At 39.5% G+C, this 17,500-nt stretch overlaps 1 protein-coding gene across 1 annotated transcript in view; it reads left to right on the forward strand.

Annotated features, from left to right (window-relative positions):
* CFAP57 (cilia and flagella associated protein 57) overlaps positions 1–17,500 on the forward strand; it is a 1,240,893-nt gene that overhangs the window by 559,389 nt on the left and 664,004 nt on the right. Inside the window, exon 10 of the mRNA XM_044085374.1 lies at positions 9,462–9,674. Coding sequence (XP_043941309.1) covers positions 9,462–9,674 — 213 coding nt within the window. The remainder of the gene's footprint in view (positions 1–9,461; positions 9,675–17,500) is intronic.

Below are 17,500 nucleotides of genomic sequence, written 5' to 3' on the forward strand. Positions count from 1 at the left end.
GTTTGTTTGCATTTATTTACCGAGAATGTTCATCTGGGTTGCAAGCCTATTTTCCATGGAGGGTCAGGGAGAAAAGCTCCAAAAGCATAGCAAGCAATAACCTGTTGAACAAATATATGTATACATATTCAGTATATATTTGTGTACATACACATACAGGGTCTACATATATAGGAGATCATTACTTAAGGCTTGTTCAAAAGGCATTGAACATAATTTAATACTGCATGATAGTAGGTAATATAATAGTAGGTATTATACAAGATAGTGAACAGCATGTAACATGGTATATACGTAATGCAAATGGCAGTACAGCATTGCATATTCTGGAAACATTCAGAAGGATATATCATATTGCAGTAGAACATATTACCTTCTGGAAACATATACAGTGTTCTTATTTTGAGGGATGTGGTTTGTAAAAGAGGTTTTATTGAGCTGAGGCTAAGCGAGGAGAGAAGTAGAGGTAATTAACTAAGGGTATAGTAGTTTTAGCTAGAAAGCAATGTGACTACATAGGCAAAATGAAATTTAGATGGAGTGGAGGCTGTTAGAGAGAGAGAGAGAGAGAGAGGGGGGAAGTTTTTACAGAATGTGAGAGGTACAGTAACAGATTAAGGTATTCTTGAAATATGATTTTTGTGAGGGCTTGAAAAGACTGGGTTTTCTACTCTTTTGGATGGAGATGGGTAAGAAATTCTAGGTTTTAGCAACATAGCTAAAGTAAAGGGAGTCACCGTAGGTGTTAAGGGAGAGAGTGATATAGGCTAGGAATTTGTGAGAAGAGTGATTTTTTTCTAATGATAATATACCACGGAAGCAAATCGTTATGGGATGGGCAGCTGTCCTGAATGTTTAAAATTTTTCTGTGCTACTTTCAATTGACAGTAGTTGAGATAATTTGAGTATTCAAGCCAATTGAGTAATTTTATGTTGGTGGTGATGGGTTCTTATGTTTACCACGGTATTGAACTCAGTTATTTTATTGTATCATTGCTGAAATTGTGCAAGCTGGCTTGAATGCAGCTTTATGAAGATGGAGTCAGCATGTGAGAGTGTGGAAGTAGGTAAGCAGTTGCTATGCATTTGTTAGCACTCTTTTCAGTTGGATTTTGCCCTGTATCTGGTTTGTTTTCATGACTACCTCTTGGAAATGGAAGTCAAGTATTAGATTTTCATAACTGATGACATGTAGCAGTTTTGTATTAGAAACAAATTCAATGGTGACACCATCAGAAGAAAAAAAAGGTGAAGTTAGTTTTGACACTGGAGTTTAACTTGGGGGTCAATAGCATTAGCTTAGATGTTTTTCAGCTTTAGTATGAGTTTGGACTGTTTGATACAGGCTTTAGTAGAGATGAAGGAGAGCCGAGTAATGTTCTTAAAATCAAGTATTGTTTTTGCTGTGCAGACAATAGTCTAATCATCAGCATACTGGATAAGACCTGAGTTTGTGGAGTAAAGCGGAAGATTATTAATCAGTATACTGAAGAGTAGGGGACCATGTGTTGTGACTTGAGGGACACCCACTGATATGGGAAGAAAGATAGATATTGATTGCTGCCATTTTACACTTTGGGTCATATTAGTGAGGTATGATTTAAACCATTCTAGGGCTGATGGAGAGAGACAAAGGATGAGAGTTGGGAGAATAGTTTTGTAGAAAAGACTGTCTAGAAATTTTTTGATAAGCCAAGGAAGACTGATGATACAAAATAATGGTCATTTCTGTATTTGTGAATGGCGTTAAGGAAAGAAAGAAAGGTAACGTTAGTAGTACTGTGACAGGAAGTACTATGACAGGAGAGAAATCCATGTTGGGTGGGGTAGTTTAGTAGTTGAGAGTGGATGTGTTTGAAAAGGAGAAAGTTGGCAAGGGGTAAAATTAGAGCATAGGGGCCAACATTGTACAATGGCAGGATATAGGAAACTTTCCATGAGGTAGTGAATAGAGATTCCTGTATACATCCAGTATAAGGATAGAGACAGGGTAGGCAATGGTATGAGCAGCTATTCTGAGGTTCTGTGCAGGGGGGTATCCTGGGACTAGGGTATTTGATTTTAGTTGAGTGATATATTGCTTCATTTGTATTGTTGTCCCCATATTGATCTGGCAAAATTTTTACACTGGATGATCCTCCTGATGTAACCCTCCCCATTTATCTGGGCTTGGGACCAGCACAAAGAAATACACTGGCTTGTGCATCCTCCAGTGGCTGGGTTTAAATACCTGGGATCAACTGTTCAGAGTAACGGTGAGTGTGAAAGAGAAGTGAAGAAGAGAGTGCAGGCAGGGTGGAGAGGGTTGAGAAGAGTGTCAGGAGTGATTTGTGACAGACGGGCACAAGTAAGAGTGAAAGGAAAGATTTACAAGATGGTAGAGAGACCAGCTATGTTATATGTGTTGGAGATGTTGGCACTAATGAAAAGACAGGAGTTAGATCTGGAGGTGGCAGAGTTAAAGATGTTAAGATATGTATTGGGTGTGATGAGGATAAACAGGATTAGAAATGAGTATATTAGAGGATCAGCTCAGGTTGAACTGTTTGGAGACAAAGCCAGGGAGGTGAGATTGCATTAGTTTGAACATGTGCTGAGGAGGGATGCTGGGCATACTTGGAGATGGATGCAAAGGATGGAGCCACCAGGTAAGAGGAAAAGAGGAAGCCTAGGATAAGGTTTATTGATGTGGTGAGAGAGGACATGCAGGTTGCTGGTGTGACAGAGCCACATGCAGAGGACAGGAAGAAATGGAAACAGATGATCCGCTGTGGCAAACCTTAATGGGAATAGCCAAAAGAAAATGAAGAAAATAAGACATATTGCTTCATTGTGGATGGGGCTACAGGCTGGAGAGTAAAGGCATTGGAGCTGCTGGTAGAAGAAGATTTAGTTGGTTGTTGGGAATGAAATGAAGCTGAGTTTAGTTAGTGTTGTGGCTACACTGATCAAATCTTTATTAAAGATGCGGGTTATGATGAAGTCAGTTTCACTGGATGGGGTAGGCTAGGTGCATTTCCTAGGTTTCAGGAGGCGAGTAGTGGTTGACAGAATGTTTTTGTAGTTTAATAATGTATGTCCTCTTGCTTAGTAGAATATTTTTCCTTTTTGTTAGATGTGACTTAGTTTTTTATTATATTTCATAATTGATAATAGGATTGGTAGTTTGCAGAAGTTTTGTTGGCTTGCCAGGTACACCATGCTTTATTTCGCTAGCTGATTGTGGGTGTTAGACAAGGGATGGGATTAGGTTAACTTTTTAGTTTAGGATGTTTTGAAAGGTGTCATTGAAATGTTGAAGGGCATTGTCTAAAAAGGAAATAGTTTGACATATTCCAAATGTAGAGTTTCAGAGTATTGATGAAGGTAATTCTGTTAAACCTAAATAAACTCCTAACAAAACTGAATGTGGTGAGTTATGAATAAGTATGTGGATGGCATATTTGGGAAGGTATTTTTTTAGAATTCCAGATTTGGCTATGTTTTCTGGGTTAGTGGTTAAGATCCAATCTAGGGTTGTTTCTGTACCATTAATTTTGTTGAACCTATTAGGAATGTTGATTAATTGGTTGAAGTTGTAAAGGTAACAGCAGGAGGAGGTATTCTGGTTGAATGTTTAGGGAAAATGGCCTGAGAAAGTCCAATTTGCAATAATATTCTCTAGCATGATGGTTTCATTGGATATATTAGCTGACGCACACTAAAGTGTACCTTTGATTCTGATTAGGTAGGTTGTGCAGTCTCGGGAAGTGTAAAGAGCTATTATTCAAAATGTTTTATGACTGGTGATTTGTAAAGCTGCTGTCAGTATTTCAGCATTGGAGGAGGAGGAGATAGTCTTGTAACAGGGACATGGCTGCCTGCTGAAAATATAACTGCCATACCACCTCTTTTGGGGAGTCAGTCAAACCTAAGAATATTGTAACCTGGTGAGAGTATCTGTTCATTGGAAATGTTAAGTTTCAGCCAGGTTATAGTCACTTTGAAGTTATTAGGTCTGTGGAGGAAAATTCAGGTGTGAAGTGATTCTAGTGTATTGCATAGGCTTCTGATGTTGGGGTGGAATAGTTTGAATCTTGAAATAGGATAATAGTAGTAGTATGGTTAGAATCGGTAGGTGTTAAGCTATATGTTGTTGTGATTCCAGACCTGGATTATGGTGAATATTGCCACTGAGTATTAGTTGTTTTGCTATTGGGGTGGTGGTATACTTGTTGGGATTTACATATTTTGGTATATATATCTTTAGGAGGAATAAACCACTAACTAGATTTGATGGAAAGGTAGAGTAGTTTTAGTAAGTGGATAAAAACCTCTCAAAAACTTGCTCATAAACAACAGCAGCTGTATACTCCAGTTAGGGCTCTGGTCTGTAGATGGGCTTAATTATTACCTCCTTGGCATCATTTATAGAAGTGTGTAGCTGGCAGTAGCCATGCCAAAAGTATGAAAAGCAAATTCAGTCTTCCTGCTGATTTCTATATATGTAACAGAATTGCATAAAATACCTAATCCAAAAGGGCTAGTTCACATACTTGGTTAACAAAAAATGAATATAACACATAATGCTGTAAAAGGTTTGTGTGTGTGTGTGTGTGTGTGTGTGTGTGTGTGTGTGTGTGTGTGTGTGTGTGTGTGTGTGTGTGTGTGTGTGTAAATTGGGGTTTGTCTGGTTGGTATTGTGCAAGCAGTGTTTATAGTGAATGGTTGAAGCTATTTTATGATTTGTCTTTTTTGCTGATGTGTATGGTTGAAATGTGTGTGTATTGTGGGTGCATACTTGATGTGGTTTGTGGAATTTGTCTGTTGAAGTGAGTAATCAAAAACATACAGTGTGTGTGTTTGTGTGTACAGAATGGGTTGCAGTGATCATTTAAAAGTACATGTTGGATTGGGTGATCTGTGGTCAGAAACATGGTGTGTGTGTGTGTGTGTGTGTGTGTGTGTGTGTGTGTGTGTGTGTGTGTGTGTGTGTGTGTGTGTTTGTTTGTGGGTGTAAATTAGGGTTTGTGTGGTCAGTATTGTGCAAGAAGTTTTCATATTGAGTGGTTGAAACTGTGTTGTGGTTTGGGTTTTTCCTAATGTGTATGGTTGCAATGTGATTTTGTGTGTGTGTGTGTGTGTGTGTGTGTGTGTGTGTGTGTGTGTGTGTGTGTGTGTGTGTGTGTGTGTGTGCATGCGTGCGTGTAAATTAGGGTTTGTGTGGTCCATATTGTGGAAATACTGTTTATTGTGAGTGGTTGAAACTGTGTTGTGGTTTGGGTTTTCCTGGTGTGTATGTTTGAAATGTGGTGTGTGTGTGTGTTTTGTGGGGGTATAGTTGAGGGTGTGGTATGTGGAATTTGTCTCCTGAAGTAACTCATCAAAAGCATGAAGTGTGTGTGTGTGTGTGTGTGTGTGTGTGTGTGTGTGTGTGTGTGTGTGTGTGTGTGTGTGTGTGTGTGAGAGTGTGTGTGTGTTTCTGTGTACAGAAAGTGTTGCAGTGATTGTTTGAAAGTATGTGTTGGACTGAGTGATCTGTGGTCAAAAACGTGTGTGTGTGTGTGTGTGTGTGTGTGTGTGTGTGTGTGTGTGTGTGTGTGTGTGTGTGTGTCTGTAGAGGTGGGGGATGTGATTCACATTTGACAGTATATGTTAAAGAATACTGTGGTGAAAGCATATATTAGCTGTGCACTGTGAGAAAGAAAGGTATGAGAGGTGGTTGTGGACTGAATAAAAGCTGTGATAGTTGAATATTTGTACAACTATGTGTCCTAACCACTTTTCCTAAGTGCAATTTCAAAGATGTTTATATAAATGTTGGGGGTTGAGGGACTTGTCCTGGAAGGAAGAAGCATATATACATTGTGCATTTTTTGTGTTGCCAATCATGTGGATATTGAATGGTGTGGTGGGAAGTTTTGTGTATTAGTGCTAATGTTTGATGTTTGCATATGTCTGCTGTGTGTTTGATTGATTATGTTGATCAGCAGGCTAGCTAACGACTGAATTCTACTGTTTTTTATTTTCTTTGATGAGTTGTTTTTTAAATAATTTTCTGATAATATAAATAAACCTAATCCAAAAGGCCCATTTCACTTAGTTGGTTAACAAAAAGTATGACATGACAATAACTTTGGTTACAGAGTACAAAACCATAATGACATGAAGATGAGGACTAGTATGTAGGAAGGGATGATGAAGGAGATAAAAATTAGATGTTCATAATATTTCTTGAGTAGGGCTGCCTACTTTTCCTTAGTAACATAGCCATAATGGTGCATGCTTTATACTGCTGTTTCCTTGTATTTGTATCATGCGTCACACACAAAAAATAGTTGATTGTGAACATTTTCAAAAAATACTTACCATAACAGTTGATGCCTAAGCTTTTGTAGACTGGCTGGATGCACATTATCCTGACAAGGTACATTCCGTAAGTATGAAGTACTGCAACAGTGATCTATTCAAACATCTGCTTTTATGGAAACTTTCAGGTATCCGAGAATGTTTTTACTTCTCTTTTCGGACTTGGGTTTTCCTTACATTTTTAGTATTGGAGGCACATGGAATATATGCAAATGACCCTTATGAACATCAGGTGTTTCAAGTATCTGGCGATTCTGGATGCCCATGACTTTTTAAGTCGCTTTATTGACCTGAATTTGTCCATTAAAACAACTTAAAAAGTCATGGGCATTCAGAATCGCCAGATAGCTGAAACACCTGATGATCATAAGGGTCATTTGTATATATCTCATGTGCCTCTAATACAGGAGGTTTAAGAGGTCACTCAGTGGAAATTCTAGCTTGGGTAGAATTTTCATTTAGTTTTTACTGATTGGTTTTTCTGTGTGACTTTCACTCATTGTTTTAGTACATTTTTAGGATTGCGAAAAGGAAATCAAATGGTGGCCTCCTAGTTTGATTGACAGCCAAAACTCATAGACTGATTACTGCAGCCTCTTACATCACCTAACCTCCCCCCTGGCCCTCTGGCGCCACCCTCTTTCTCTCAGAAGATTGGTTAGCTGTCCTTCCACCTGATACCTCCCAATTTCCAGCCTTTATCTAGCCCTCTTTTGCAATGTTGTTACCACCTGGAACATGAAAACAGGAAGAATCTAAACAGAAGAGCCTTGACTTCACCACCTGGAACCTGAAGAGCGGAAGATCCAGACAAAATAGCCCTCCCTATCTACTAGCCACAGAAAGAGGTTTATAGTGAGGAGCACAGACTGGAACACCATTGATCCATGCTTTGAGACCAGGGGCACTTTCCTACTCACTGTAGATACCCCACAGCCACCAGATAAAGATGTTCTAGCCCCTTAGCCTGCATTTAGCATAACTTCTGTAATTTGCAATACAGTGAAAATTGTTATCCCAGGGCTCCATTTTACACTGTTGTATTCTTTATACCATAGGCACAGTTTGCCTATGCTCAAAGAAAACCTGAGCTATTTATTTTTGCAAAGGTTTTGTGTAGTCTGCAGGTCACCACTTGGTGGATGTTTACTTCTTGAGCACAAAAAAACTAAAAACATTCTGAGGTCTCAAACTGTATTTACATTTCCTCCTGTTTGTGCTCATGCATAAGCTTTGTAAAAACAAACATTGTGACTTTGTTCCACTGTAAGCTACTTCTCCAGATGCATGTATTTTAACAAAAATGGGAGTCACCTAGTGTGGCTCTAAGTGACTACCTTTCCTGCATGTAAAAAGGTCTGTCTTCATCAGGAGGAGGAATGGGAACTGGTCACATTATTATTCAGGGATAGTGAACCTGTTATAAGCAGGCACTGTAATCCTTTTTGCCAACAGGAGAAAATTAGTCCTTCCCAATGTATTTCAGAAAATATGAACCTTAATAAAAGTTGGTAGAACCTCTCATATTACATGCGATACAAGCATTGATATGGACAAGTCAGACTGGAAAAATCTCTGTAATAAAGTTTTCATAATTTGCTTCAATGAATGTGAGCCTCACAAAGGCAGGCACAGCCTCTCATATTTCAATCAAGCTAATAAAGTCTGACAGTACCCTCATAAAAGCAGGCATTTTCAATGATCAAACTGTAAACCACTATACAAACCACTCTGTTAGAGAGATCTGATGAAGCTTAGGCAAAAGTGTTTTCTTAAATGTAGTTCTGTAGTGGTTGTTCATGGTTTGTTGTCATGCTTGAATTCTTCACTTCTGTTTGTTAATAGTAAAAATAAAAACCTTTTAACTAAGAATGAGTTTCCACAGGCTGCTAATCTGGTAAACTTATTCAAATAAGGAGCCCTAACCTTTAAGATTTGAGACTGAGTCCTTGTGTTTCCATATCCCTGATTTTTCTTCAGTCAACTTCCCTGTACTCTCCCACTGTGCTCTGTAATTGCCTTTAAATATCTGTTCTGTTGAATGTAATGTATTAGAACAAGAAGACTACTCTACCTACTTAACTGAATAAACTACTTGAAACTTCAACAAGGTATCTTTATTTCTCCCACGTGAAGGACATCAGAGGAGAGCCCCCTAGATATGCTAGCTGAAATAATTTTTATCTGGACTAATCCTTTATACTATGTTTCTTGTTAGTCTTGTCACCCTCTGGGTCATAGGTCAGATAAAAGACCTGACCTAAACTTCATGGATTACCTTTGTTTTCTTCTACCGTAACTTCTTACACAGCTGTATTATCTGTAAGAGATAGGGAAAGAAATTGGTTGACCGTTCTGTTACATCTGCCCTTTTCCCAAATGTAGTGCAATCTCAGAGTTAGTATATTTAGTTAGGGGGGTTTGGGGGGCACAGCCCCCACATTGGGGGGGGGGTGGGAGGCTAAGCCCCACACTTAATAGTGCTTATTTTAATGTGGTGTCTGTTGCTGGCCTACCAATTTCTTTCCGTTGGAAAGAAATCGATGATTTGAAGTTTCGATGAAGTGCAGTTTTGAGATTTAGGTGTCGATCAAAGGTAAGTCGACATTTTGGTTGTTCAACTTTATAATATAGACCCCAAGCTTTAGAGTGACTAACCAAATACCATGTTAAAGAGCCTCTTTTCTATAAATAAATGTTATTTTATTTTAAAATTTGGAGTCACTTGTTCTATGCTCAATGAGTTAAGATTTTTTTTCTGTTGTTAGCTTTCTTTCTTAATGGAAGTATTTTATTGCTTTATGTATAACTGGAGTTCTATTTAAGTTTGCATGCATTTTAGTTTTTAATGCTGTCAGCAGACATTAACAGAGACATTAAGAGGTATGTTTTTATAGTAATGTTTTTTCAGGAATGACTGTTAATCCTTATTGTTTACTTTTATCTGTTATTATTATTATTGAAAGAAGAAACGTACTAAGAGCATGAAACAATCTTTATTTGCTTTCCATGCTTTTCTTTTCCAGTTGCTGATTTCATTGTTGCTCAGTATGTCTTGTGTCTTGTTTGTAAGTGCATCATTACTCTAAAATTTTGTTTTGTACTGCTTACAGATAAGAGCCATTGTATGGACTGGTGATGACAGTAGGCTAATCTCCTGTGGAATGGATGGAGCAGTGTACGAGTGGAATGTACTGACCAGCAAAAGAGAATCTGAATGTGTTTTGAAAACATGTGCTTATACCGGAGTCGCTATATCACCAGATGCTAAGACATTCTTTGCTGTGGGTTCTGACCAGACTTTGAAGGAGATCTCTGATTCCCAGGTAAGAATTCTGTGAAACATTAAGGAACGAAATGTTTTGTTTTCAAACACATACACTGGTAGTTCAAATATAATGTTCAGACATAAGTTTTAGCTATGGAAAAAAATGTGTAAATATTGCCACATGCATTAAACTTTACTAAATGCAATCTACTTATAAACTTTCAGCTTTTCATAATTTGCTGCCTAGTTTAACAAAACACATTTGCTTCTGTATTTTACCTACAGTGTATATGACTGTCCAGGCAACAGTATGATAACCTAGGAAATATAAATTGTTAGCAATATCCCCATGTAAGTTGTGTTTTATAAACAATTTAAGATTTCCTAATGTTTATTTCTGTGATCATCAGGACTAAGTTGTTCCATTATGATATTACTTGTACAGAAATGGCACTGTCTATTTCTTTGTAGTTCTTGATGCAGTCTGCCCTTGTTTATCCCCTATTTTTATGCTGGCAGTGCAACTCATTTCAGGTTGGCATTTCCTCATAGTTGTAGAGACAGTACACCAAAAGAGCCATGTGTCCTACTCTGGGTAGTGGTATTAGTATCAGATTAAGAATTTGGCAGGCTGACCTGCTGATAGGGCTTTAGGTTTCCAACTGCACTACAATCAGTCTGAGTTCAGCAAACAGCGCAGGCATTAATGAGATGCACTAATGTGGTCAGGTGTAAATAGTCAAGTGCGAATTATCCCAGCCGTATGGTGGTAAAGTTTACTTAAATTAAGAGGCTGTCTTCCGCAGAAGCTGAGAGTAATGCTTCTGCTGTATAGAGTAATTTGCTCATTTCAGGAGCATTGCTGGTGTCTGTCACAATTTCAAGGGCTGTAATTATGATTCCTGAAGTTGCAAAAATGATTTGCCTGCTTAGCACCTTTCCCTGAGGAGCAGGGACCATGGAGGTAGTTATTTAGAAGTAGGGGTTTGATGGTGATACAGGTGGTGCCATGTACTACAAAAAAAAAGTCATTTTCAAAATTGTAGTTGCTTGAAATTTTGGTCGTTGACATTTCACTAGGTGACCAAGCATGGTAGGTATTTTCAGTTTTGTATGTATGCATGCATTTACATGTGGAAGCATTTATTCATAAAAAGGCTGGGTATAATTTTATTTATAGTATATAAGCTTTTTTTTCATAACTTTAAGATCATAGATCATAGTATCTGGTGATCCACTGCATTCGCTTTTGCTTATAGGGGTACATAGTGACACATGCAAATGGGTTGTTAGATGCCTTGAGGTATGAGATCAAGGAATGGATAAAAGTAGATTCTGGAAGGTTGCTTGGTGGCAAGATCCTTTAACTCTAACATTCAATAGCTAAGTCTGACATGGATTCATCTGATCAAGTCTCGGAGAACAGTTCTAGTTTGTCGATGTTTAATTTACTGTCAGATAGCCGAATTATGTGGTCATATCATCAAGATGCAGTTTGAACCTGCAAATACTTCAAGTACAAGGTTTATTTCTTAGTAAGCTGGTTCATTAGTTAGAGGTTTATATCATTTAACAATATATGCTGTATTCATATGGGAGGCACAGTGGTGCAGTGGATAGTGTTTTCATCTCACACAAGAGGTTCCTGGTTTGATTCTCTGCTGGGGTGCCTTGTGTGGAGTCTGCATGTCTTCCCTGTATTCATGTGGGTTTTTTCTCTGTGTGGTCCGGTCTCCTCCCACACTCCAAAGACATGCATTATGTGGACTGTACTCTGTGAATTGGCTGTAAATGTGAGTGTGCATGCATGTGAGTGGTATGGAAGAAGAACAGTGGCAGGACTAGACACCCTTTGCTGTGACCCTTGGCTGTAGATGATTGTCACTGCTAAAGCAAAACCCTGACCTCATGTGGAAAATGGGAAAAAGATTTTGTGGATGGATAGATGTATGTGATCATTAGCAGGTCATGGCATATAGAAATTTACCAGTTCTAAACCTGGATTCACATAAATATTTCACCCATGGTTTCTGGAAAGGACTGCCATTCCTTATACATGTTATGTGTGTTAGTAATATTGGCATGCTACATTATTTTTGATAGACAGTCATTGGTCAATTGTTTGATGGAAAAACACTTTTCAGCCATTGTGTTTAGAATGAAATCACCAGTGCCATCATTCTTGACAGATCCTTTCAGCCTTGGATCTTTGGTTATACCTCCTGGTTAATATAATTTTATACAGATAATATCCAGTAACAAATAGTCAGTTAGGCATCAGTCCAGTGTGATATAATTTTTTTATTTAAATGGTTTCTCAGATTAAATCTGGTAGTTACCTGATGATCTAACTTTAAGAGAATTACCTACACAGTATTACATCATATCTGGATATTCTAGGCATGTGAAATTTCAGAGACTGCACTTTTTCTTCTGCAGTTCTGTCAACCCCTCCACATGTGAACCAGCATTTGTTCTGTAAACTATTTTGCACTGAAATTGTCTGATATGAACCCTCTGTGTATCTTGTATAAGTAAGTAAGTAAAAACTTTGTCTCTCAAACCATACAACTAAAAAGTGCACAGCTAAACGAAATTACATTTCATCAAGCTCATGGATAAACAAGACAGGAAAAAAAAAACACATAAACACAAACACGTGGAACAATATACACACACATACAACACCATTTCCAAGCCAACCGAAACTCCATTTCCACACAGGCAAATCTCAGTCCAGTTTCACCAACCCAACAAAAACAAAAATAAAAACAGTGATCAGCACATATCCAGTAGACAATCAGGTCCCACCATCCATCCTCAGTTCTACTCTCCATCCAGAGGTCTGAACAACCACAACAGGTCAATGATCACAGTCTCCATCATCCTCCATGATCACTCTTCACCATCCACATCATCCCAACCTCATCTCCGCACCAGCATCAGTTCAGTTCCCTCCATCAAAACCACAACTGGATCCAGCACAACACCATCTGACACCAACCAACGCCATCAGTCACTCAGGTCTCCACCATTCCTCTCAACCTAGAAACATCAAAAATTTGGACAAGGCCCATGAAAAATAGGTACAAATCTGTATGCTGATTAACATCTGATTTGCATACATAATTACGTAACCCCACCCACTCCAGTGGAATTGTGGGATACAAACTGAAGAATAGGCAACCAAAATATGGCACCAGAGTCCCCCTGCAGCCACTCCGATGTCCCATTACCTGGCTATTTCACCCCATTTACCATAAACACTGTGTGCATACTGCTTTACTTCTACAATGATTATTTTGATTTTATTTTTACAGCACAACAATGCACAAACACTAATAGACATCTGGTAAAAGCAATACTGTTTCACAATGAAAATAGATTTGGCATTAAAACTTGCCTGCCCTTGAAACGTACATTCATCGAAACAGCATTGGAACCCACACCACAGCCAAAGAAAATGCATCTGGCCAGTGGTTGATAAAGATTACCTTTGGGCTGTTTTCAAATCATTGGCCCCTTGCACACAAAACAAGAAACATACATGTGTTCTTTTCTTTGATGCACCATCCTGACTTTATTAAATTATATTCCTTGTATAATACAGCACACTTGTTAGACAGAGTGCATTTTAAATTTATTGTTTAAACATTTTTCCAGTAGACTGTACTGTAGGCAATGAAACAAAATGCATGAACCAATAATGTAAAAAACTGCCCAATTCAGAACATTTCAATCATAAAAGTCTACTTAAGTTCCACACCCACACTATAAATAGAATGACAGCAATCTAAGCCATAAGCATCTTGCACAGCTTCTCACACATTTTCAATTTCATGGTTTTTTTTGGGGGGGGGGCTCAAAAACCAGGGACACATTTTAAACATTACTTGTATAATTTTGTAAAGTTGCTAGAATAAAATGTGTTCCCATGCATTTCACTAGTAAGTCTTGAACCCAGGAACCTATGCACTACAGTCAGAGCAACATACCACTATGCTAAATCAACAGCTTCCTGAAAAATAGGAAGACTGAAACTTACTGGCTATAATTTAGTGAATTAATTTCTCACTTCTCACCACAGCTCTCAACCTCTTAGCACAAAAAAACTGGACAAACAAAGCCAATAATGGGGGAATACAAATTTAGCTCTCACTATAGCTCTCAACTCTTAACAGATAAAACCTGGGGAATACAAATTCGGTTCTCACTATAGCTCTCAACTCTTAGCAGAAAAAACCTGGGGGAATACAAATTCAGTTCTCACTATAGCTCTCAACTCTTCATGGGTAGGTACTAGGCTCTTGGCCCTAGGGCCTATATAAGCCTAGCCAAAAAGGTACCCTGACTTTCGCCACCCAAGAAAAATATTTTCCTGTGCCCCTGTCGAGCAGAGCCACAGAAGAGATCCCTGGGTTGAATTTCCTATTTCCCATACAATCATCAAGATTTTTCTTGAAGAGTGCTAATGACGAGCTCTGTTTGACATAGATAAGTAGTCTGTTCCAGAGTATGGAAAGTCTCTGGGACAGGAATCTATCCCTCCAGCATGTTCTGTTTATTGTGGTGACAAGATTTAGGTCCTTACAGTGTGTAGCTCGGTGGGATTGGGATTTCTTTAAGTGGAGCATGTCCAGCAGTTGTGGGTTTGACATAGCTTTGTATGTTAGGCAGAGATCGCCTCTGAGTAGGCGATATGCAATGGAGTAAAGCTGGAGTTTTTTGAGACAGTCTGCGTAGGGCATCTGTTTGAGGAGAGTAATCCTCTTTGTGAGGTATTTTTGTGGCCTTTCCAGTTGTTGTTGATGTCTTGTGAGGTACATACCAAAAGGGGCACTGCACTCTATAATGGGTCTAATGAGTGATGAGTAGAGGGGAACAATGACCTCTTTTTTTCTGGATGAGAAACCTTTTATGATGAGGTGTGCCACGTAGAAGGATTTCCTGACCACTGTGATGATGTGCTTATCAAAGGAGAGACTACTGTCCACCTGTGTCCCAAGGTCTTTTAACACACTTTCGGTGTTAAGTAGACTACCACCTCTGTGGTAGTTCATGGGTACAGAGTTTTTACCAAAGTGGATGATAATGCACTTTTTGGCATTGAGCTTCAGGCCATGGCTTTGACACCAGGCATCTGTCTCAGTGAGGTCCTTTTGTAGGATGTCCACATCGTTAGGAGTTTCGATTATGACTCCTAGTTTGCAGTCATCTGCAAACTTTGTTAGCCAAAGACCTTCTGTGTTAGCTTGTACTTCAGAGAAGTAGATACCAAACAGGAGAGGACCGAGGACTGAAGCCTGTGGTACTCCACTTGTCACTGGTCTGAAGTCGGATTTGGAGTCTGCTACTTTTACAGTGTGGGTTCTGTCTATGAGCCAATTGGCAACCCATCTTGTGACATAGGGATTTATACCTAGTTTAGTGAGTTTATCTATAATTCCAGAGTGGAGGATTAGTGTCGAAAGCCTGGCGAGATCTAGATAGGATGTGTGAACCACCTTACCCTCATATATGACTTTAGTGACTGCTTCAAATAAGTCTATCAGGTTTAGGAGACATGATCTGCCTTTTACAAACTCGAATTGGGTGGGGTCCAGAGTTTGGAGATTATCAATGTCTTTGTTTATGAGTTCCATGATGATACGTTTCATGGCCTTGCAGACCAGGCTCATCAGGCTAATGGGGCAGTAGTTCCCAGGATCCGTCGTGGCTCCCCCTTTGTGGAGTGGGATAACCATCATGGTGCACCATTCAGTGGGCACAGAGTGTGAGGTGAGGCTATGATTGAACATGGTACTTAGGTGAGGTGCCAGTTCGTTCTGTAGTTTGTGTAGAATGCAGCCAGGGATATTGTCAGGTCCCATGGATACTGTGTTTTTGGCTTTGGGGAGTGTGTTTTTTACCTGTGCAGCCGTGATTACAGGAACTTTGCATTCTTCTAGTATAGAGATGGGCCCTCTAGGGGGTGAGAGGGGGGTAAAGTTAGCACTGAACCTATCTGTCAGGATGTTGGCAATATCAGTTGGTTCTGTATATTTAGTGCCATTGTGTTGTAACTCAGAGTAGAACTGAGTGTTGCCATTGAGATTCTTGACATAGCTGTAGAATGCTTTGTGGCTGTCTTTAGAGTCAGTGGTAATTTTGTTTTCGTAACTAGCTTTGGAGGATTTTATGAGGGATCTCGGCTTCTTACTGAGGCTGACCAGGGAGTTCCTCCAGTCATGGGATTTTACTCTTTTTTGCAACAGTTTTTTTCTTCTGTTGTAGAGTTTGTTTATGGCAGAGGTCCACCAGATTGGCTTCCTTTTTTTGGAGGATAGCATCTTGGTTCTGGTAGGGATAACATGATCCATGCACTCGTGTAAGTGCTTATAAAGTGCATCTGTGTAGGATTCAGCAGTCGTACCTCTATTGTCCGTCTGCATGGGTGTCATGAAGTTTGCCACTTCCGTCTTAAGAAGTGTGAAGTTGGCTTTGGAGAAGATTTTTACGGTGAGTTCCCTAATGGGGGGTGGGGGCAAGATGTGGCTGTCTAGGGTGATTAACTTGTGGTCGGATCTGACCAAAGAGGAATTGACCTCTGGTGTGGAACATTGGTCGCCCATGTTGGTAATGACCAGGTCTAGGATATTGCTGCCCTGGTGTGAATAAGTTGATCCAAGGTGTTGGAATTTATGAATTCCAGAAAACGTTGAGCAAAAGATTTGGTACATGAATAGTTTTCCCAGTTAATGGTGGGGTAGTTGAAATCACCCATTGTTAGCGTGTTGAGTTGTACCCTAATATTTTCCAGTGTATCAGGAAATGGGGAGTGGGAATCCTGGGGCATGGTGGGGGTCTGTAGCAAGCTACAATTTGGATTGCAGTCTTGCCCAGGGTTAGTTGCACTTTGATAATCTCGGATGCATTATGCTGTGCAGCTAGCCTGAAGGTGTGGATATTCTTAATGAATATGGACACGCCTCCGCCTTTAGTGCTTCGGTCTGGGTTAGGTGGCCGAAAGGTGTGGTATGAATTATAGCCTGGTAATGCAGGGGTGCTCTCTGGATCTTTGAACCAGGTCTCTGTCACTGCGCAGATGTCAATGTTTTCCATTTTAAGGAGTGCCTCGAGTGAGTGCATTTTGAGGTTTAGACTTCTAGCATTGAGTAGCATTACCCTCATATTTTGCTTGCTTGTACCTGTTACAGTGGTGAATGTGTCATTTGAACCTTGCCTAAAAAAGGCACTATAGGGGTGGCAAGAGCCTTAGCCAGTATCCAGAATCCCAAGGGCAATAGGTGCAGGCCATCTCTGGCAAAGCATCGTGGTCTGTCGATCATGTCATCCCAGGCAGACAAATAGTGGATCCCCTTAGAATTTAAACGTGTATTTTAAAGAGAATGAATTTGACTTTCTGAGAAAATCAAAATTCATCTTTATCCAATCCTCAATGAAGGTATTAAGATTATAGTCAAATTGTAATGAGGGATGAAAATTGTCTATTTTGACATCTCATCTTTTGTTATTTTAATTAGAAATTGTTCTGAACTTGAACTCTTTGGAGAAACAGTGCTTATACCTCTTTCAACACTTGAATGCTATGCCCAGTCTTCTTTGTTTCTTAGCAGAAAAAAACCTGGGCAATACAAATCCAGTTGTCACTATAGCTCTGAACTCTTAGCAGAAAATACCTTGGGGCAGTGGGGGAATACAAATTCAGTTCTCACTATAGCTCTCAACTCTTAGCATAAAAAAACCTAGGCACAGCTCAGAAGTGGTGGCTAGGGACTTTAGGCTCTTTTTACCCTGTACTGAAGGTACAGGGTTTGAGCCTGAGTACCTCTAGCCACCAGGTATATTGAATGTGGGGCATTTTCACACACACACACACACACA

The sequence above is a fragment of the Protopterus annectens genome, chromosome 10.part0 (assembly GCF_019279795.1).
Source record: "Protopterus annectens isolate FY-2018-M chromosome 10.part0, PAN1.0, whole genome shotgun sequence".
NCBI classification, from domain to species: domain Eukaryota; kingdom Metazoa; phylum Chordata; order Ceratodontiformes; family Protopteridae; genus Protopterus; species Protopterus annectens.